Raw genomic sequence first — 20217 nt, 5'->3', positions numbered from 1 at the left:
CTCTGTGTTACTGCGTAGGAAGTGGAAATTGCCTCTACCTCATGTTGCCCATTGTTGGACTATTCCATTCTATGAACAGCTGCGTTAAAGTGCTCATATCCCATTTCACGGCATGTTGTTTGTCACCGAAGTCCTTCACCAATGAGATTAGACTGAGAGGAGTCAGAGGATACTTTTTCCATTGGCACATGCCAGGTTCTTGAGTTCGATTTTCCTCCCTCAAAGATGCTCCTTTGCGCCACTAACAAACTCCATTCCTTTCGCACCGCCAGAGTCCCACTTCCTCAAATTCGTCGTATGCATCCTTACGCTTTGGGCTTCGAAAACGCACCGGAAACACGAGTTCCAGTCGACCTCACCATCCATGGTTCAATTCCTCCTTGGTTGTCCGGTGTCCTCTATCGAACAGGTCCAGGAACTTACAGGATACCCACTTCCAATCACTCCTCAAAGACAGTCGATATTCAACATTGGTTTGACGGACTCAGCATGAATCACCGTTTCGAGATATTCCCAGGTGGTCAGAGAGTCTCTTATCGTTCTCGAAAGGCATCGGAGGACTACGAACAGCACATCTCGGAGCAGGGAAAGATACCCGGAATTTCATTTGCTCAACAGCCCGACATTTGTGAAAGCATTTTCAAGAAGTTCTTTACGTTTTTCCAACAGATGCGTTCCCCTCCTACGTCAGGTGGTTCTCCCTCCAGCATCAATGTACAAGTGACATTGACCCCGGATATGCCTGGCTGGAACAAAATCACTCCAGACCTTTCGTTGTCTCACCAGACCTCTGGACCCCAGTATATCGTGGCCAAGACAGATGCCGAAGGTCTTCAGCTGCTGGATCCTGTTTCCCTCGAGCCTCTCTCCTCAGCTAATTACAAAGCTTTGGATACACGCCTTGACGGACAACTAAGCGCCGCTCACTCTTGTCGCGACAAAGAGACTGGCGACTTTTTCAATTACTCGTGTAAACTCGGTGGCCGTTTCCCCACATACAAGGTCTTCAGAATTACCCAGGACGGTTCTGTTGATATCTTGGCTGAAATCAAGGATGCGCCTGCTTCATATTTGCATTCCTTCGCAATGACCTCCAAGTACGTGGTGCTTACAGTATGGCAAGCACATATTACAGGGTACGCATGACTTTTTTGACTGCCTTGTTTCTCGGTTTCTGACGCTGAACGACAGGTACGGCTTGTCAGTGCTGTACAATCGGAGTATCGCCCAGTCGATCGACAAGAAATGGAACCCCAATCTCAACACGTTGTTCTATGTCCTTGACAGGAAGAACGGTGGCATTGTCGCGAAGTACGAGGTGAGTTCGATTGATCACGATTGTTTGCTACTCGAGTCCTCAACCCCCAGACTCCGCCGTTCTTCTGCTTCCACCACCTGAACGCTTTTGATGATCCTCAAAACGACGACATCGTGATCGACATGTCCGTCTACGAGGATAACTCAGTCATCGATCTCCTCTACCTTAACAAACTTCGAAATCTTTCCGCCGACAATCCGATGCTTATGGGTCGTGCTCGTCGATTCCGCTTGCCTGCCATCACTGCGTCTTCGCCACAGTCTTCCCGTACGAAAGCTCGTCCGGCTGTGGTTGAGTTCACGCTACCGCAATCCGAATGTATCGAATTACCAACTGTCCATCCCGCCAAGTACCATCATCCCTATCGCTACGCGTATGGGATCAATAAACTCGACCCACGTTCTCATCATACTTTTGCGGACCGCATCATCAAACTGGATATGGTCGGTCGTGGTCACAAAGCTTGGGGCATTCCTGGGTATACTCCCAGTGAACCCATTTTTGTCCCTCGACCGGGAGCTGAATCCAGGTCTGAAGATGATGGTGTAGTTCTCAGTGTCGTGTTGGATGGAGACAGGAGGAAGAGTTTGTTAATTATTCTGGACGCAAAGGATATGTCGGAGCTGGCGAGGGCAGAGATGGAGACGGTGTTTCCGATTGGCTTCCATGGTCTTTGGTCTCAAAAACTTTAGTATCTAACCAACCGTTGTTTGGCTCTTTTTCTTCTCCTGGGACTTGGGTGTTGCAACTTAGGCGATATCTCTAGATCAGTAACGAAAACTCAGATAAAGTCATACTGCCCTTATAACCTTGTCGTTTGTTCGTACTACCACGTACTGTAATCTATTGGATACATGAGTAAGGGAGTCCGTTTGGTCAGCCTCCAGCTGTCAACATCACGGACAGAAATTTGTCTGAGGGAGAGGGAGGTAACAGGGACCCCAAACCATCGCAAAGCCAATTAATCTTACAACCACGTGAGCAGTCACGGATTTACACCCACAAGCACCCATACCCTGGAACTTTCTTTCCCTCAGAACGAACATCAGCTCAAAAAGGATCAAAACACTCTCAAGTAGCCGAAACTCTTACATTTCTCCACTGCACTGTCCGCGCCACCCTTATCACGAAGACACAAAGCGACAACTCATGAGGAAGATGGTCAAATTGAGCGCTAGTTGGACATAAATGCGATACTACAAGTTAAGCTGAAAATTAAGACGAACGCAAGCGCCCGACTTCCTAGCAAGAGCTCGAGCAGAGTAGCTCACGAGTCACAGCCTGCCGTAGAAATCAACATCCAATCAACTTCGCGCACGGGGCCACACGATATAACCGTTAACGTATTCAGGGAGATTACTGGAAAGTTGTGCTCAGCGGTACGCGATCATGGCTCGATGAAAGAGTTTCATTGCTAATCTGGAACGTTAAATTTTAAAGGCCATGGTCCGACGCCCATCCTTGGGCTGCCGTATATAATCATCATCTGACGACTCGGGGATGATGACACAGCCGTGTGCTACTTGACTTCCACAACCAATACCGCCTCGCCACGTCCGCACCAGTCCTCGAAATATAAAAGCCAGATATGAATTGAAGATTCAACCGGCCATCATCAATCTACAACAACCACTACCTTCAGCAAGTCGGGATCTGCCAACTTTTCACCCTCTATGATGCGTACGATGCCTACAACTGTTAGTTACCTTTCAATCAGTGAATTGGCAGCGACGCCAAGTCCACCATCATTTATCAGTGACCTTTCGATATCTACGGAATGTCACTTCCCTTCCTCCAAGAGATGCTCAGGCCTCCATCTGCGACATCAAGGCTTCCCCCTGGAAGAAGGTTCGAAGGCTTTCGGTGGTCGATCGCGCTCGCAGATCAAATGCTTTCCCGAGCCTTTTGAACACGAGCCAGATGACATCGGCCTTAACCAGTGACTGCGAAAGAGAAGGATTTCTGGCCTTTCGTACGCTACTATGGCCAACAGCGTAGACATAACAGCGACCGCCGTTTGAGCCTCGGACAGAAATAGGGCTCTATATCCATGATTGATTTCGACGTTCGATATGATGCTTTTCGTTATAACGGTCGAGACACGGCAGAGCAACCCGTGCTTCTGGCGTGTTATGTCGAGGGATATGGAGCCATTGGAGTGTACGAATGAGTCCACATAGTTTGGCTGGTATACGGAGTTTCAACAATTTGTTCTGTCTCGGCGCCCTGAAATTAGATCACACCACACTATCGGCTTACCTTCTCAATATCACTGGCCTCATTTCGGGATGCTCGCTGCGCTAGTGGTAAGTATCTGATGCTCTGAGGAGGCTGGCTAAGATATCGAAGATCCGCGTTTAACATTCTTTTTCAGATATCAGGTATGCGGTTCCTGTGGGAGACTGACGCTCGAGAGGGTGTGAACATCGGTTCTGGCGAGAGGTTATCGCTCTCGCTCCCCTGTGCAGAAAAAATAGTAAAAAATTCTATCTGAGGACGTGAAGGCTGGGGTACTCTCACCCAACGGTCGAGGCTGACAACATGGTGTTGTGAGGTGAAGATTTGAAACGGCCTGCTTTGGCAACGGAATTACGGATCTCAAACTTGTCGAACACAAATATTTTACGCGTCGGCTTGACCACTTATCTCCCCTCACAAACTGAATTGGAGTAAGTACTCGTAATCCTCCATCTGCGCAGCAACCTTTTCCTCTAAGATCCTCGCGATATCCTCATTCCATTCCTTCCTCCAACATCTCACTTCTTCCGCCATATTCACCTCCTTGGCCCTCTAGTTGCTAGACGATGAACATGCACGCCTCCGCGGATCGGAAAAGGCTCCCACTCACCGGATTGAAGAAAATCCCAGTAGACCGATTAAACTCGTCCATGTATGCTCGTGCCATCTTGGTATGCTCCAGGAGTCTAGGCGGATCCCAAGAATACTTTAACTGGCCCTCATCAATACCTAGCAACATACACAGCTCCTTCATTTGATCTTGAGGATCCCTGACGAGCTTATCGCCGTCAATCACAATGGGAACCTTCGCCTTTCGGCCTTCTGCCACCGCACGTGCTTCCTCATAAGCCTTGAAGCTGTCGAAAATCAGACGCTCCAGTCGAAAGCTTTCTCCGTGTACAGCAAACTCCGGATGGGAAATGTCATCTCCAAGGCGTTGTAAGGCCCGAAGAAATGAGGGCAGGACTCGAGCGGGATGGCGGATAGTTATGATTGGTGTGAATGAGAAGAAGAATCGGTCAGGAAGTAATGTTGGGTTGGGGTGAGCCTCTGGGGTTATCCCGGCGTCGAGATGAGGGTATACAGCACCAACATCCAACTTCCGATCTATTATTACGGGAGTTGGCTTCGCCTCGCATCCTCGAATGCCGAGGTGAGCTTGGAGTTGTGAGGATGCGATCAAAAAGGAAGGGTGGTCCATCGTCAGAGCAAACTTCCCCTTGAAAGAAAGAAAAAGAAAAGGTCAAGAACGTTGTAAAAGGTCAAACAAAACAATTGCTCGACTCACATTAAGTTCAGCTTCAGCAACCTCCCTCTGCAAGCCATCTATACTTCCTTGCCAAGTGATTTTTGAAGCATCCTCGTCGCTCATTGACAGAAGATCCTGCCATTCTTGCCTGCTACGAACTGCTTGCGCTTCCGTACTAACTTCATTCGCACCAGCGCAACAGAATGGCGTTACGACTTGGAATATTGGATGCGTTGCGAGGAGTTGGAAGAAGACGTGACAAGCGGTGCGAGGATGGGAAAAGACGAAGACTCGACGTGCTTGCCAGCTCACGGTCATGGCCTAGTAGGAAAGAACGCTGTTGTGCACGAACGTGGCCTGATATAAGTAGTTCGAGTCGTTGCGAAGTCAAAGGTCTGTCCCTCTCAAATCCGCCAGTTCGTGGGTCTGAATTCCCCAAGATTGCCGTCCGGGAGAAAGTGGTTTTTCCAGACTTCCTGAATAAATGTTCATCTATTATAAAGATTTAAAGATTAAGTAGCAGGTAAGTGGCTTTAATTTGTGGCTGACGTTTTACTGATGAGCGGTCGGAAGAATAAATAGCCTGTCATTACCTAATACCAGGTAGGTAGGAAGATTTGAAAATGAAAATGGTTAGCTGAAGTACCTACTCGAGCTCCGCGTTGCCGATTTACCAAGAGGGGGTAGGTCTATTAAGTACTACTGGGCGCGGGGCGATGAACCCCAATGAGATGTCCGTGGACACTATCAGGCCAATTAAACAAATTCAGACAAAATATGAGGAATTCAGGCCGAGCGTGCGTCTTTTCCGTTTGTCCCGGGCTAATTCTCGCCAAGTGTCCGCTACTCGTCGCTCTAACGTCGCATATAGATCCGTTGATCTCATAGTAGTATCAAAAAACTCTGCGTTTAGGTTTTTTCAACAACCCCTGCCCCAATTACTTTCGTATATGGCAAACCCCTGCATACGAGATTCCCGTTCCGGTTCTGCATGATTCATGGATGGTTACATTTTCTGTTTGTTTCGTACTTGTTGTCTGACTTACACTGTTCTAGAAATGAAAATGAAAAGTCTAGATGACACAACGAAAATCAGACCCACAAACTACGACCGTTACCCTGTCCAGTTCAAGTATCCTTGTACCGATTCGAAATCTCCACCGGACGAGTCACGGTCGTGTTCGAACCCTCATCTGAAAATATCTTTTCATTGGCATTCAAACGCCCATTTTATACGTTATTATCCCGAATGTCAACCCCATTACTCGAGGCCTCCCATTAAAAATGGTGACGATTTGACGTCTAGACGCCTCGTTCGAATCCTCCGCTCTGTGTCCAACTCACAGCCGCATTCACATCATTAGAACTTCGGGGGGCTTCGCCATTCGAGAGCTAGCGTTTAAATGGCGGTTCTTAAGATATGGCTCCTTAGCGACCCCTTCTCTTCAAACGCCCATCTTCAACTTATGAACTGCTTGGAACTAATTTGGCGTCACCAGGCGCAGCTCTTTGCATTCATCTCTCGGAATCCCTATTCAGAATCAGATGTCGAATTAGTGGACCAGGTGGCACGTTGGGGCATATTCCTCTACCGAAGTGGAATGGTTGATATCTATTGTCGCCGAGCGCTGGGTCGTATTGACTCTAGGCCTAATAGAAATGTATCTGTGAATTATCCCCTTTATCCTACTTAAGTGGCAAGTCACTGACGGTAACTGAATGACAAGGAACGCAACGAGCACGGCCGCAGTCACGAACTCAACGGAATGATCGAGTTTCATTAATCACAAGCGCATGTTTTCCGAATGGTTGTTTCGAAGTCCACAGCTGATGTTACCATTACAGTCGATAAGCGACTTGTCATGAGAACATGAATGTTTCTCCGCGGCCCAGTAAAAGTCAGAAACATCAAGAAGAACGATCGATAGGAGGATTGGAATCAATTTCCGAGAGTTGCAGACTGCAGTACTCGCAGACTGTCCAGGTTCACCTCACAACCGTCATGCCAGCGATCACACTACTTTCCCAGACGACATTCGATCTAACGGACGGACTTCTCCCCAGTGATGGCTATACATTGACCGGAAGGATCCTGAGCCGTAGAGAATCAGCCTCGCTCAACGTCTCAACTGTCACCCCGGGTGCGTATCTGAAGAGACCAAAGAAATAGATTAACCAGTTTTCCCCAATAATTTACAAATATAATACGGGATGTTCAATACAGGTAAATGTGGAAGTCCTTGAATGCGTAGAGTGAGTGTTATATTGTGTGGTGGTGAGGGGATGGGGTATAATAAATTTAGAGGGAAGTTGAGGAGTGAACGAGTGAGATTTTAAAAAAGTCTGTCAAGAATGGCATCCAAACCAGACTTCGGCGACAGAATACCAAAATGTGTGCCAGGGAGGTCGTACTTCTCTACACCCATGACATATAAATCGAGATCGAAGTAGTCAGAACTACCAGCTGCGTATGGTTGAGCTGAAACACCATCAAGTGCGCGAACCAAGACCGTCCTCTTTGCAGGCCATGCAAACGCCAACCTTCCACCGGCTTTAGCTTCCGCTTGCAGGAACTCTTTACCGCGACGGCAGCCCATCAAGATATGGGAAACGTAGGCGGTGCAGAATCGAGTAATCCATTTAGGGCCGCTTCCACCCTCTTTCGCACGTTCGAAATGATCCTCGAATTGCATACCAAGGTCATCCGAATTGTCCAAAGTGCCACTGGACACCATGTCGTTCACGATTCCTATGATCTGAAGGGCAATTTCAATAAGAATATGAAAGAATCGAACGCAAAATGCAAACTTACATCGTTTCGAATGCTTCCATCGTGGATTCCGTTCAAAGCGTGAGCCTGGAAAGATGGTTTCTTGAACAGGGTAGGTGACCCGTCTAAAAGAACCAAGGCCTCAACAACCTCGCCTTGCGCCGTTAGCATTTCTGCAATGTCGAGCGCTAGACATGTTCCAAAAGAGAATCCACCAAGTCGGTAAGGTCCATCAGGCTGCTTCTCCCGAATCTTTCTGAGATAGAACTCGGAGAGCTGTCGCAAGGTACCAGTGATGGGAGCTTCCGGAGTGTCCTGAACACCGTAGACAGGATAGTGGGCCTTTTGAGCTGCTTTGACGAGGACAACAACGCCACCACCAGCACCGTGCATCAGGAAGAGCGGTTTACCCTCGGTAACGTTGTTCAGACGAACGATGGTTTGATCGAGATCGGCTTCATGGACGTTGGTGGTCTGCTCTTGATCAGATGTAGACTCGGCTTTGGCGGGGTTGTTGACAGCGGCTGCCTTCTGTTCTTCCTGGAGCTGATACAGTCTCGCAACTGGAGACAGGCATAAAGAGTGAGTAAGATTGACCAAAGATAGAACCAATGATCCTCACCTGTCATTGTTTGACTCAGCAGTTGTAATTGAGTCACCTCGACGTTGAAGTAAGTCTTGAGGATTCCACTGAGACGGACCGACGTCAATGAATCCAAACCATAGGTTGAAAGAGGAATGTTGTCTTCGACGCGGTCAATTTCGAGCGACAGCACAGAGGCACAAGCCCCAAGGATCGTTTGCTCGACTTTCCCATTTGAAGCTAATGCGTCTGAGTTTTCTTTCACCAACAAGTGCCTCATAGCGGCTCGATGGTAATCGGGAACAGCAACTAAAAGACAATGAGTGCTTCATTCAGATCCTTAATTGAGCCGGCACTTACTTTCCATGACTTTCTTCCAGTTCGTCTTCGGGATGTAAACAGGCTGGTACGCTGGGGTTCCAATCGTCCAGATAGCATCGATACAGTGCATAGCACATTTGATTGCGGTCATACCAAGGTCCTTGTACTTGTCTAGTGCAGCGCTGCGAGCATTACCTGTGGGCATGCTTCGCACGAAAACACCTCCATCAGTCTAGAAACAGATAGTAAACAAAGTCAATATCGAATGTATTATCAGGATTGTAAGAAAACGCACCAAGGGTGGAACTGTGACCGAGATGCAGTTAGGAATCTTGGCACCCATCGCCTCCATCTCTGTTTGTGTGGCAGCATAGTTGACTTGTCCAGGAGATCCGCTGACAGTAGCCATTGAACTAGTTAGCACCAGGAAGTCGAGTTTCTTGGGATCAACAGCATCAAGGAGGACACGAAGGCCTTTGATCTTGACATCGTACACTAAATAACGTGGTTGAGAAGAATGTTTGATCAAGTCAAGAAGTAAATATACCTTTCTTCCAGTCCTCCTCTGTGGTGAGGTTGAGGAAGAGGGCATCATTGAGCCTAACAGCAACATAGAATATGCCTGCAATGTTGGGGAGGTTGGAGAACAAGGTCTTCGTCTTGGCTTCGTCAAGACAGTCAACCGCAACAACATCGATAGTAACACCGGGCTGCTCGCGCAAGTACCTGATGATCCTCTTCTCTCTAGCAAGTCCGCCATTTGCGAAGGCCTAGTTGAGATGGGGAATAATTAATATCTATCCGTGGTTTGAAGCAAGAAATTCTTACCTTGTTACCGGAGCGTGAGGTCAATACGACATGCCGAGCTCCGCCGTCCACCAAACATCGGGCAATATTAACACCAAGACCGCCAACACCACCAATCACAACATACGATGCACGGGGATCGAAGACGTCCGTACCGCGCATCCTTCCTGGTTTGTACACTGTCATGTCCTCCGGAAGCGTTTCAAAATCGAGAAGGATCGACATGTCCTTGTAATTGGCGGCTTTCGAATGCGCAAGTTTGAGAGCGTCGGCCTGGAAAATAAGCGAAGATGGTGATATACGTGTCATGGTTTGTCGAGAAATAGTCTGCAGCGCGTGCTCCAAGATATTCTCCTCCCCAGAGAAGAGGCGATCGAACCCAACCGATTTGAAGCGCTGCCCAGAATGGATGCGCGAGGGATAATTGTCTCCAATCTGGATGAGCGTCCCTCGTCGAGCAAGTCTTTCAACCGACTCCTCCAAAACAATCGGATCGTTTTCAAAGTTGAATATGAAGTCGGCACCTTCTGAGGACCACCTTCGAGCTGCGTGAGACCAGACTTGAACATTGCTAGATCCGAGAACATTCTTGTGAGGTATGTGATGGGAAGCGGGATCGGAAACTGTGACGAAGGTGTCGAAGTTGCGCTCTTGGAGGTAGGCAAAGGTGGCCATAGCGGCTGGAGAACAATCCGAAGCGTGAAGCATGATGCGAGCGCCGGGTTTGGCTTGAACAAGGGATTCGACAACAACGGAAGATGTGAACGCTAAGCGTCCAGCAAGGGCTGCAGCGAAGGGAAGACTCATGCTGTCGGGCACAACCGAAACACAACCCTGATGGCAGATTACGAAATTGCCTTTGTGAGCAGAAGTGACCCCCATAACTCTGAAAAAATAATTAAAACAAACAAACAGAAAATACGATCTTTACGCACCTCTTGCCAATCAAGGTTTGGGCAACATTTCTTCCAACGGCCTCAACCTTTCCAGAAAACTCACAGTGGCCTGGGATAACACTCGACAGGGTGATGAACGAGACAGAGACATGGACATCTTCAGCATCCAGAGGATGAGGGAAGGCTCGCCAGAAGTCAGTGTCATTGAAACGCAAAGGCTTTGCGCTTGCCAACTCCGTTTCCGGTGCATCAGGCCCTGCTACGACACGCGGTACTCGCATGTTCCCTTCCTCATCGACCATAACCTCCGCATCAACCCATCGCAACGGAATGAGTTGATTGCGAATGTAGTCCTCCTGAGTCGAGAAGCTCCATGACGTAGGGAAGAGAACAATGTAGATCTTCCAGAGTCCAAACTCATGCCTGAGCGACCGACCGAGTCCCAATAAGACCGCGTTGGTCGTTTCGCTGTCAGAGTGGAGCCAGATCTTCAAAGGAACGCTGGTATCAAGAGTGGCAACATAGTTGACCAGTTCAACCTCATCTCCTGCCACAAAACGGCGAATGATGGTGTTGGGTGGGAGTGCATTATCGGGTGAGGGGGTGAAACGACGAAGATCATCTTGAGAAATGAAGGTGGGAAGGGTAGGTGTGAACGTCCTCTGCTTGGTAGGGGTGAAATAATTTGTGTCTTCCAGACTTTTCAGCAGCGGGTGCTCCTCTATGGAAACCAAAGATGATGGTTGCTGATCAGAAAGATAAGGAGAGGGAGGGAAAGGCGTAGAGACGGATGACAACGAGAGGGAGCGCAGATGAGATGAAGGACGGTCGCTTTCGAGCGACGGCGTCGATTGACCAGATATTTTCTTGAGGGCTGTCTGCGTGGTTTGAGTAACAAAAGCCATGTGGGACACGGCAGCTCCTCTAGTAGTGAGGAAGAGACTATCAGTGAAACCTGAACTTCGCAAAGTTCGGTTCCACTCTGCCTTGCTCAAGGAACAGTGTGAGGCATCACGGTGCTCGAGAACACCGAACCATTCCTGAAATGATCCGAAAATATAGTCCATCCCTACAGTGATGTGAATAAGAGATGAGACACTGACAAAATACGAGATGGGTATACGTACAAATGCTTCCGACAGCGCCGGAGGCAAACGAGTTTCCATCCAGCTCAATGATGGCCAAATGACCACCAGGAAGTAACAATTCGCGAAGGACGGACAGTGTATCGAGAATGTTTGGCGTGGCGTGAAGGACATCGAAAGCGACAATGATATCGAAACTGGCAGGATCAACGTTTTGCTCTTCCAACGGCTTGTTGAGATCAAAAGCGACAGGGACTATCGTGTTCCACGGTGACTTGGCAGTTGCCTCTTGGGCAAGAGAGATCGAAATGTCGGAGCAGACGTAATCAACGTAGCAGTGTTCCAGTTTCGCGTCGAGGAGAGCTTGGCCCAAGAGAGCAGTAAATCGACCAGTACCTGCACCGACCTATACAGGGACTTAGTTGAAGTCCGGAGGAGGAATAAAAGGATACTTACCTCAAGAACACGGACAACACGCTTGCCAGCATCAATGGCACTCTTCACTAACTTGATGAATTCCTTGACGGTCTCATCGAACACGCTTCCAATGAACGGTGGGTGCTCATAGATTCGGCTCATCAAGTCATCTCGGAAGAGGATATCGACGGCGGCCTTGGAATTGACGAAGATATCTAGGCAGAACTATTAGAGTTGCAAAGAGATCCAATCATATGATATTCGTACCTGACTGGCCCTCTCCAACCCGCTGAGTAAGCTCGAATAAAGAGGCATATTTCTCCTTCAGAACGGGTGATACATCCTCCATCTTCATCAACGAAGTTGTGGACATTCCGCAGGTCTGTTCAAGAGCCCAAACCATGTATCTCTTGCGATCTGGGAGCGTCGTCGAGAAATCGGGGGGGAGGCGGCTTCGAAGGGTTTGTGAGTCTCTGAGGCTTCAAAAAAACATATTAATTGAATTACCTGAGCGCGTTCGTCGTGTACCCGAGCGCCAGCCTATCCAGAACATCAAGCAAATCTTGGAGTTCAGCAGACTGGTCGTCGTCGAGCGTTACATGTCCCCGGATGTGAGACTGAGGGAGGGCGTGGGGCTGCCAAACCATGCTGAAGCGTTCAGAGATCTTGGAGTGGTCCTGTTGGACCAGCTCAAAATGCAAACCTTTTTGATGGTTAGCTGTCGAGAACATTCAAGTATGAATACGATTCTACCTTCAAACGTAAAGACAACATCGTTGTTGTCATTCAGGACGTAACAATCCAGGGTCCAGGACGAGGGCGACCAATAGGCCAGGACACCATAAACATTGAACTCATCCGGGAAAACCAACGGGTCAGTGCTTCCATCGTTTCGGAAACCACGACGCAAGGAGTGGGGCAACTGTCAATGTGTTAGCACTGGGTAGGGAATCCAAACTACAGGGGACTCACCATGAACGTTCGTTCCACATTACCGACATTGACGTGATCGTAAAGCTGATTTTGAACTCAGTAATGGAAGGTCATAAGGGATAAGAAAACAAACCAAGTTCCAACCAATACCAGACTGTTAAAGGGCAGTGAGCATGAGACAAAAGTCAAGAGAAATTTACCCCTCACCTGGAACACAGCATCCATCAATGCAGGGTGGAAAGCATAACCAGTCCGAGTCAATGTCTCCCCATGGCCCTTAATCCTGACGATAGCCTCATTTTCGTTCACAGAGATCTTTTGGATACGACGGAATCTAAAAAGTAAACCAATCAGTATCGACTTTCCCACGAATGAGATAATCAACTTACTCGGTTCCAAATTGAGCAACTCCCTCCAGTTCTTCGTACACTGCGTCGTGCCCGACAGTCGTCTTGCATCGGGCGATAACTGCATCCACATCAATGTGGGTAATACCACCTGGACTGATCTCTGGCTTCCCATAGCCGACTTTTCCATATGCATGTAAACTATCAAACTCGGGTTCGGAACGTGTCCAACTCAAGTCTCCTTGCATGCTTTCTGTAAAGAATGTTAATACAGAAAGCCAGAATGATGAAATTGACACTCACGAAGGGAACTCGAAGATCTTACACTCCACTTGTTTCCGTCCTGAGACACCTTCAACGTAGAGGCTGGTACGTTACCATCAAGGATAAACGCAGATTCGAACCGACAGTCCCAAACAGAAGTGACATCGGGGAATTCAAGAGCCATTTCAATGTATGCAGCAGCAGGAATCAGGTTCTAGAAACTGATAGTCAGTAGATGAAAATGAACGGGGAAAAACAGAACATACAGATTGGTCAATAACATGATCTGCCATCCAATCCTCGGGAAGTCGAGGACTGACACGGAGTCGTTCACTGTTGAGTGGTCTTTCGGCAGGAAGCAGTTTGTGCAAGTAACTGGGAACACGATGTCCAATTGGGAAGTACTTGAGCTGGAAGGGGTATTTCGGTTCTTGAATCTTCTCCGGGGGACACCCGTTCAAGAGTGCAAAGTTGACCTAGTGGTAGCGGTAAGTATAATGTTGCAAATCCAATGAAGGGAAAGATCTCACCGAGTTGACACCACACACAAGGAGGTTACCAAGCGAATCGTAAAGGGTATCGAGTTCGGTAGGAGGACGAGATCCGGGTTTGATGTGGCGTGCAGAAGGTGGTCGTTTGCTCCCGGGAACAGATTCAACTGCACCCATCTGTTTAATGTACTGCATGATATCCAGCGTTAGATCGATTTCAGAACAAATCAAAGTTGCATAGAAACATACCGAAGACAAGACAGGATGAGGAGCAATTTCCAGGAAAACAGTCGACTCTCCGTATTTCTCCATGATCTTCGGTATCGCATCACAGAAGCGTACAGGTTGGCGAAGGTTATTCCACAGATAATCGACCGTGTATTCAGTAGTCATAAACTCAGCCGTGACAGTGGACATGACAGGAATCTTCGGTCTGTGAGGACCAGGGTATGAGGCAAAGATCCTGTAAAGCTCCTGGCGGTATTGCGCCTCGCAAGCATTGACATAAGGTGAATGAACTGCAGTCCCGACACGAAGCTTGCGTGCAAGTACCCCAGAGATCCACGTGTCAATGTATTTCGTCAATTCGTCGACTAGATATTCGGCACCAGAAACACCAAAGTCGGTAGGACTATTGCGAGCAGCGATATGGAGCGTGTCGGTAACACCAGCCTTGGGGTTATCGGATATAGCAATAATGGTGTCAATGTAGTCTTGAACTGTTGCGCTATCGCAACCAGAAAGAGCGACCATGGCACCGCCGATGTTGTCGACGACGCAAAGGGCACCACCTCGAGCAATAGCGATCTTAATGACCATCTGCGAAAGAACAGCTCAGCTAGGATGTTTTTGAATCATATTGCTAAAACCAAAACTCACGTCTCGGGGCATTGCACCACTGGCGTAAAGAACTGCAGTTTCACCGATAGAGTGGCCAACAATAGCATCTGGCTTGAGACCAAGATGAACCAATAGATCGTAAAGAGCAATCTGGAAGAAGGCAATACTGATAGAGATTGCATCAGCGGGCCATGTCAACGATTTCGCGAGAATCGAATCCTTCGGCGGGTCAGGAAGGAACAGACCAGAGTTCGCGAGGAACGATTTCCCCGTATACTCTGTGTGGACCTTGTCCGATGCAAGGATACTCTCACGGAAGACCGAATACTTCATGAATAAATCACGACCTTGTTGCCAGTGTTGAGGACCTCAAAGGAAACGAAAGCTTAGCATTCGGCCTGATGCAATGATGTGAGATTGACTTTACCTTGTCCTGAGAAACAGAACACTAGAGGAACAGCTCGTTTATTAACCATCACAGGTTCCGTAAACCTGGCTTCGGCAAGTGAATCAGCGACAGCGAAGGACCTCCAGCTCATTTGACGAGCACGAGATCCAAGATGCTCCGAGAGTGATCCAGGATCAACCTTCGTATACTCGGCTTTGTAACTTTCGATCAGGGAGTTTACGCTGCGTGGAGTAAGTCCACCAATAGCGAACAGATAAGGGGCCGAGTTCAGCGAATGGTAGTCTGGAAGAATCGGTCTGGCCTCGTGTTCGCGAAGGACAGTATGACCACAAGAGCCTAAACAGTCATAAGTTTCAGTATTGATGTAACCCGAACATATATCAGAACTGACCTCCAAACCCGAAACTAGAGATCGACGCGATAAGTCCTTGATTGCGGTCGTGGGGAACAAAATCTTCCACGGCGAGAGGCACACGAAGGTTGAACTTTTCAAAGTTGATCCGGGAGGAAGGTTTCTTGAAATAACCGTTGGGCAAAATTTGCTTCTGTTCCAACATCATCACGACCTTCATGGAGGGCCTCGCTCAGCTTCAACTAGTAGGGACACCAACAAAAGCTCTTACCTTCACGATGGAGCTAATGTAAGCACCCATTTCACCATGACCGACGTTACTTTTGACTGAACCGATCACAATCTCTCTGCCTTCACGACCTTCGGAGAAACAGGCACCAGCAGCATTGGCTTCGATCTGGTCACCAACTATCGTTCCTGTGCCGTGAAGCTCGATGAAGTCGGCCTGGCTGGGCACTAGGCCTGCGTCAGCGTAGGCATTCTTGATTGCCTAGAATACGGAGTCAACTCTTTATTCTAATCCCAGGCATGCAAGAGAAATCACCTGAGTCTGAGCATCGGGACTAGGAGTTGTCAAAGAGCCCATCAATGAGCCGCAAGACGTCAAAGCTGAACCAACGAGAGTAGCCAAAACTCGATCGTGGTCTCTAACTGCAAAATCATGACGTTTAATCACCACTGCACCCACTACGAAAATACAGACGAATCAGTACACGAAGAAGGAAAAAGCAGAGAAAAGTACACACCAACGTCACCACGCGCGTATCCGTTGGCATCTTCATCAAAAGACTTGGAGATACCATCCGGACTCAAGACACCCAGTTGACTGAAGGAGGACGTTTCAAGAGGGCTCATGATAATGTTGACACCTGCAACGACCGCTTGGTCACATTCCCCATTTCTGATAGCTTGTACCGCGAGATGCATCGCAGTAAGACTGGAAGAGCAAGCGGTGTCGACTGGCAGAGATGGTCCGGTCATATCGAAGACGTAGCTGATACGATTAGCGCTAATAGCGAGTGAAGTACCGGTCATGTAGTACCTACAACAGATTTGTTAGTGATGAAGGCCTTGATTCTGGACGACATCTGACTTACGCTCCAGCCTCAGTAATGTCAAAGTCGAAGGGAGGTCCACCCCCAGCTGCATTGAGGTCGTTCATTAGCACGACGAAAGGAAGTCAAGAATAAATCCAACATACCGCAACCGACATATACACCTGTATTCGTTCCACGAAAGTCAACGCCGCTGCGCTGCAGAGCGTTAAATGCTTGGTGTAGCCTTCAAAAAGTAATGGCATTTGATCCCTGAAATCTTTCCAAGAGACGGTTACTTACGTCGAGAGTTGTGTGCAAGACATTTGAGCCGCTTCTGCAGGCGTAATACCAAACTCTTGAGGATCACCAACGGTCTGCGAAACGTGATGAGCACAAAGTAACACGGAGCAAGGCAGAACTACTCACGAAGTTCGGAATGTACCCTCCCTTAGTCTAACAAGTATAAAAAGATTAAACAGAATGTACATCGTGACTCAGCATGAAAACCTACAGTGAGAATCTTCCCTGGTTGGGAACCATGATACGCCTCGGCGTTCCAGCGATCCTTTGGGACGACGATAATGCCGGATCCACGAGCCTTCAAGAACTCGTAGAATTCCGCAGTATCCAATCCATCGTCGACACCGCCTGGAGCAGAAATAGACATTCCTGAACAGAGAAAAAAAGTTTAGCCCAAGCATTAACCAGACTGGATAGCATACTGACCAACGATAGCCATGGCATTAGCATTAGGGTTCATGTAACTGGGACGAGACTGAGAGATCGTGGTTGAAGCCATTGTTGAAGGCTGGGACGTCGGTGAGTTTGAGCTTGTTGAAAGAAACGTAGATATTTTGCAGCTGAGAAGCTGAGTTGAGTTGAGAACCGTCTGTGTTTCGTTGAGGTTCTTATATCGTTCCAGTCCTTCAATGATTCGAGAGCCCCCAAGATCAGAGCATACGAGTTGTCAAGTTCCTGGTAGCCGACGTTCAAAGTATAGACTTCGCTACGCGTTTCGCAAACTCGACGTCCTATCGCGACATTCTTTGGCAAATGAACTGGTCCAGCGCAATTTCGATCCGGTTCGATTTAGTTTTGGATCGCATGATGACCATGAAAGTAGGTGCATCGATGCCTACTTGTCATCGAAGGTTAGGATAAGGATGTTGACTCTTTAAACTTTGGCCATTCAGTTGTGGGCGCAATGTGGATGGTGGTAAAAATTTGCTGTACATTGCCCTGTCACATGGCTGGTCAGCGTGACAGCAACACGCCACTTGGCATTGCTCGCTCACACAGTCAAACTTATTCTATTGATTTGCCGGCTCATGATCAATTGGAATTCGAAGGCAGCCTCGAGGCTCCAAACCAAGAGATTTCCATCAAAATTGTGGCATTTGGCGGTGATACTGTGTGGCAGTGCCATCCATTTCAATGTCACGTCGGAAGGGGTTTCGCTTTGACGGAAGTGGTTTCAAGACGTTTCAAGGCTTTATCGGGAATTCTCTGGTATCTCCTTTCATCTTCAGTGTCGAGGATTGTGGGTTTTTCAATAACTCCCCCTTTCCTTCTCGAACATGCTCCGTCGTTCCGCTAACCAACTCCAACTTCATTCCTTTCGCACATCCAGAAGAATACATCCTCAAATTCGTCGTATGCACCCTTACGCTTTGGGCTTCGAAAACGCACCGGAAACACGAGTTCCAGTCGACCTCACCATCCATGGTTCAATTCCTCCTTGGTTGTCCGGTGTCCTCTATCGAACAGGTCCAGGAACTTACAGGATACCTACTTCCAATCACTCCTCAAAGACAGTCGATATTCAACATTGGTTTGACGGACTCAGCATGAACCACCGTTTCGAGATATTCCCAGGCGGTCAGAGAGTCTCTTATCGTTCTCGAAAGGCATCGGAGGACTACGAACAGCACATCTCGGAGCAGGGAAAGATACCCGGAATTTCATTTGCTCAACAGCCCGACATTTGTGAAAGCATTTTCAAGAAGTTCTTTACGGTTTTCCAACAGATACGTTCCACTCCTACATCAGGTGGTTCTCCCTCCAGCATCAATGTACAAGTGACATTGACCCCGGATATGCCTGGCTGGAACAAAATCACTCCAGACCTTTCGTTGTCTCACCAGACCTCTGGACCCCAGTATATCGTGGCCAAGACAGATGCCGAAGGTCTTCAGCTGCTGGATCCTGTTTCCCTCGAGCCTCTCTCCTCAGCTAATTACAAAGCTTTGGATACACGCCTTGACGGACAACTAAGCGCCGCTCACTCTTGTCGCGACAAAGAGACTGGCGAATTTTTCAATTACTCGTGTAAACTCGGTGGCCGTTTCCCCACATACAAGGTCTTCAGAATTACCCAGGACGGTTCTGTTGATATCTTGGCTGAAATCAAGGATGCGCCTGCTTCATATTTGCATTCCTTCGCAATGACCTCCAAGTACGTGGTGCTTACAGTATGGCAAGCACATATTACAGGGTACGCATGACTTTTTTGACTGCCTTGTTTCTCGGTTTCTGACGCTGAACGACAGGTACGGCTTGTCAGTGCTGTACAATCGGAATATCGCCCAGTCGATCGATAAGAAGTGGAACCCCAATCTCAACACGTTGTTCTATGTCATTGACAGGAAGAACGGTGGCATCGTCGCGAAGTACGAGGTGAGTTCGATTAATCACAATCGTTTGCTCCTCGAGTTCTCAATCCTATTCTAGACTCCGCCGTTCTTCTGCTTCCACCACCTGAACGCTTTTGATGATCCTCAAAACGACGACATCGTGATCGACATGTCCGTCTACGAGGATAACTCAGTCATCGATCTCCTCTACCTTAATAAACTTCGAAACCTTTCCGCCGACAATCCGATGCTTATGGGTCGTGCTCGTCGATTCCGCTTGCCTGCCATTACCTCTTCTCCACAGTCATCGGAAAATAGAACCCGCTCAGCTGTTGTCGACTTCACTCTAGATCAATCCGAATCCATTGAATTACCGACCATTCATCCCACCAAATACCATCATCCTTACCGCTACGCGTATGGGATCAATAAACTTGACCCGCGTTCTCATCACACTTTTGCTGACCGCATCATTAAACTGGATACGGTCGGTCGCGATCATAAATTTTGGGGAATTCCTGGGTATACACCCAGTGAGCCTATCTTTGTGCCTCGACCCGGAGCAGGCTCTGAGGCTGAAGATGACGGAGTAGTTCTCAGCGTCGTGTTGGATGGAGATAGGAGGAGAAGTGCATTGATTATCTTGGACGCAAAAGATTTGTCGGAGCTTGCAAGGGCAGAGATGGAAATCGCTTTTCCAATTGGCTTCCATGGTCTTTGGTCTCAAAAACTTTAGATTTCGTTCGCTATCTTAACTTATTTTCTATTTTTCACTTCGGGCAATCCCTGTCCTACTCTGCTGATATAACTGTCAGTGACATCGTGTGTAGAACCCCTTCGAGGATGGTCGATGGACCCAATTTGAGCGCCCGGAAACGTGAACGCGGAAGAATAAGAACATATACATATGAACCTCTGATTCATACAATAACAGCTTGGCCAACGTACCAAGCCCAACAGGCCCATTGGTTAGGTCTCTACGTATATAATCTTAGAGGAGCATATTAGGTTTTAGACCACTTACTTCGGGTAAACACTGGGATACTTCACATTGCAACCTCGGCGCCCTAATCCACAACAAGCTTCGACGGTGACATGAGCGCTCGAGAGGCGATGATTTTGAGTAATGAAGCTATTACGTCTTGTTTCGACTTTATTTCACCGTCAATCCCGCTCACAAGAGAATATCGGTTGCCGGCGTATCCCGCCTACAAGGTTCACCCGGCC

General features: G+C 48.1%; 4 protein-coding genes across 6 annotated transcripts; 2 read left to right on the top strand and 2 right to left on the bottom strand.

Annotated features, from left to right (window-relative positions):
- The first annotated feature begins 34 nt into the window (after positions 1 to 34).
- E1B28_003452 (uncharacterized protein) lies at positions 35 to 2220 on the top strand. 2 transcript variants are annotated; one of them, XM_043160434.1, is made up of 4 exons: positions 35 to 203; positions 273 to 1136; positions 1192 to 1318; positions 1369 to 2220. In XM_043160434.1, exons 2-4 carry the CDS (start codon positions 298 to 300, stop codon positions 2008 to 2010), a joined length of 1608 nt encoding a protein of 535 aa, XP_043002391.1. In that variant the 5' UTR covers positions 35 to 203; positions 273 to 297; the 3' UTR covers positions 2011 to 2220. The 2 variants fall into 2 exon arrangements, with proteins under 2 accessions (XP_043002391.1, XP_043002392.1); XM_043160435.1 differs by having other exon boundaries at positions 35 to 1136.
- Positions 2221 to 3970: 1750 nt separating this feature from the next.
- Positions 3971 to 5123, bottom strand: E1B28_003451 (uncharacterized protein; the record flags this gene model as incomplete). The annotated part of the gene is made up of 3 exons (XM_043160433.1): positions 3971 to 4108; positions 4167 to 4775; positions 4845 to 5123. 3 exons carry the CDS (start codon positions 5121 to 5123, stop codon positions 3971 to 3973), a joined length of 1026 nt encoding a protein of 341 aa, XP_043002390.1.
- Positions 5124 to 6963: 1840 nt separating this feature from the next.
- Positions 6964 to 17590, bottom strand: E1B28_003450 (Type I Iterative PKS). Its single transcript, XM_043160432.1, has 33 exons — positions 17084 to 17590; positions 16869 to 17026; positions 16784 to 16810; positions 16658 to 16731; positions 16522 to 16601; positions 16418 to 16463; positions 16067 to 16362; positions 15865 to 16007; positions 15592 to 15810; positions 15360 to 15534; positions 14987 to 15304; positions 14599 to 14927; positions 13969 to 14538; positions 13759 to 13908; positions 13495 to 13704; positions 13268 to 13442; positions 13007 to 13217; positions 12825 to 12951; positions 12751 to 12771; positions 12657 to 12701; positions 12438 to 12606; positions 12192 to 12387; positions 11952 to 12136; positions 11724 to 11899; positions 11310 to 11673; positions 10222 to 11251; positions 9308 to 10172; positions 9027 to 9249; positions 8775 to 8974; positions 8519 to 8711; positions 8198 to 8467; positions 7618 to 8138; positions 6964 to 7561 (listed from the first exon to the last, which is right to left on the bottom strand). Exons 1-33 carry the CDS (start codon positions 17154 to 17156, stop codon positions 7139 to 7141), a joined length of 8262 nt encoding a protein of 2753 aa, XP_043002389.1. The 5' UTR covers positions 17157 to 17590; the 3' UTR covers positions 6964 to 7138.
- Positions 17591 to 17643: 53 nt separating this feature from the next.
- E1B28_003449 (uncharacterized protein) lies at positions 17644 to 19954 on the top strand. 2 transcript variants are annotated; one of them, XM_043160431.1, is made up of 4 exons: positions 17644 to 17897; positions 17988 to 18851; positions 18907 to 19033; positions 19088 to 19954. In XM_043160431.1, the coding sequence occupies exons 2-4, from the start codon at positions 18013 to 18015 to the stop codon at positions 19724 to 19726; spliced, it is 1605 nt and encodes a 534-aa protein (XP_043002388.1). In that variant the 5' UTR covers positions 17644 to 17897; positions 17988 to 18012; the 3' UTR covers positions 19727 to 19954. The 2 variants fall into 2 exon arrangements, with proteins under 2 accessions (XP_043002388.1, XP_043002387.1); XM_043160430.1 differs by having other exon boundaries at positions 17644 to 18851.
- Positions 19955 to 20217: the final 263 nt, after the last annotated feature.

Source organism: Marasmius oreades, chromosome 11 (assembly GCF_018924745.1).
Source record: "Marasmius oreades isolate 03SP1 chromosome 11, whole genome shotgun sequence".
Lineage (NCBI taxonomy): Eukaryota > Fungi > Basidiomycota > Agaricomycetes > Agaricales > Marasmiaceae > Marasmius > Marasmius oreades.
The sequence above is the reverse complement of the archived record's forward strand: the minus strand, read 5'-3'. Positions and strand labels throughout refer to the sequence as shown.

What these genes read in the sequence shown, in the direction of transcription:
- E1B28_003452 (XM_043160435.1), top strand. Translation starts at nt 226, where the DNA reads ATGCTCCTTTGCGCCACTAACAAACTCCATTCCTTTCGCACCGCCAGA. An exon ending in TGGCAAGCACATATTACAGG is followed by an intron (nt 1,137 to 1,191) that starts GTACGCATGACT and finishes GCTGAACGACAG; the next exon opens with GTACGGCTTGTCAGTGCTGT. An exon ending in GCATTGTCGCGAAGTACGAG is followed by an intron (nt 1,319 to 1,368) that starts GTGAGTTCGATT and finishes CTCAACCCCCAG; the next exon opens with ACTCCGCCGTTCTTCTGCTT.
- E1B28_003450 (XM_043160432.1), bottom strand. Translation starts at nt 17,156, where the DNA reads ATGGCTTCAACCACGATCTCTCAGTCTCGTCCCAGTTACATGAACCCT. An exon ending in GTGGTGCAATGCCCCGAGAC is followed by an intron (nt 14,539 to 14,598) that starts GTGAGTTTTGGT and finishes GTTCTTTCGCAG; the next exon opens with ATGGTCATTAAGATCGCTAT. An exon ending in CAAACCTTGATTGGCAAGAG is followed by an intron (nt 10,173 to 10,221) that starts GTGCGTAAAGAT and finishes TTATTTTTTCAG; the next exon opens with AGTTATGGGGGTCACTTCTG.
- E1B28_003449 (XM_043160430.1), top strand. Translation starts at nt 17,935, where the DNA reads ATGCTCCGTCGTTCCGCTAACCAACTCCAACTTCATTCCTTTCGCACA. An exon ending in TGGCAAGCACATATTACAGG is followed by an intron (nt 18,852 to 18,906) that starts GTACGCATGACT and finishes GCTGAACGACAG; the next exon opens with GTACGGCTTGTCAGTGCTGT. An exon ending in GCATCGTCGCGAAGTACGAG is followed by an intron (nt 19,034 to 19,087) that starts GTGAGTTCGATT and finishes ATCCTATTCTAG; the next exon opens with ACTCCGCCGTTCTTCTGCTT.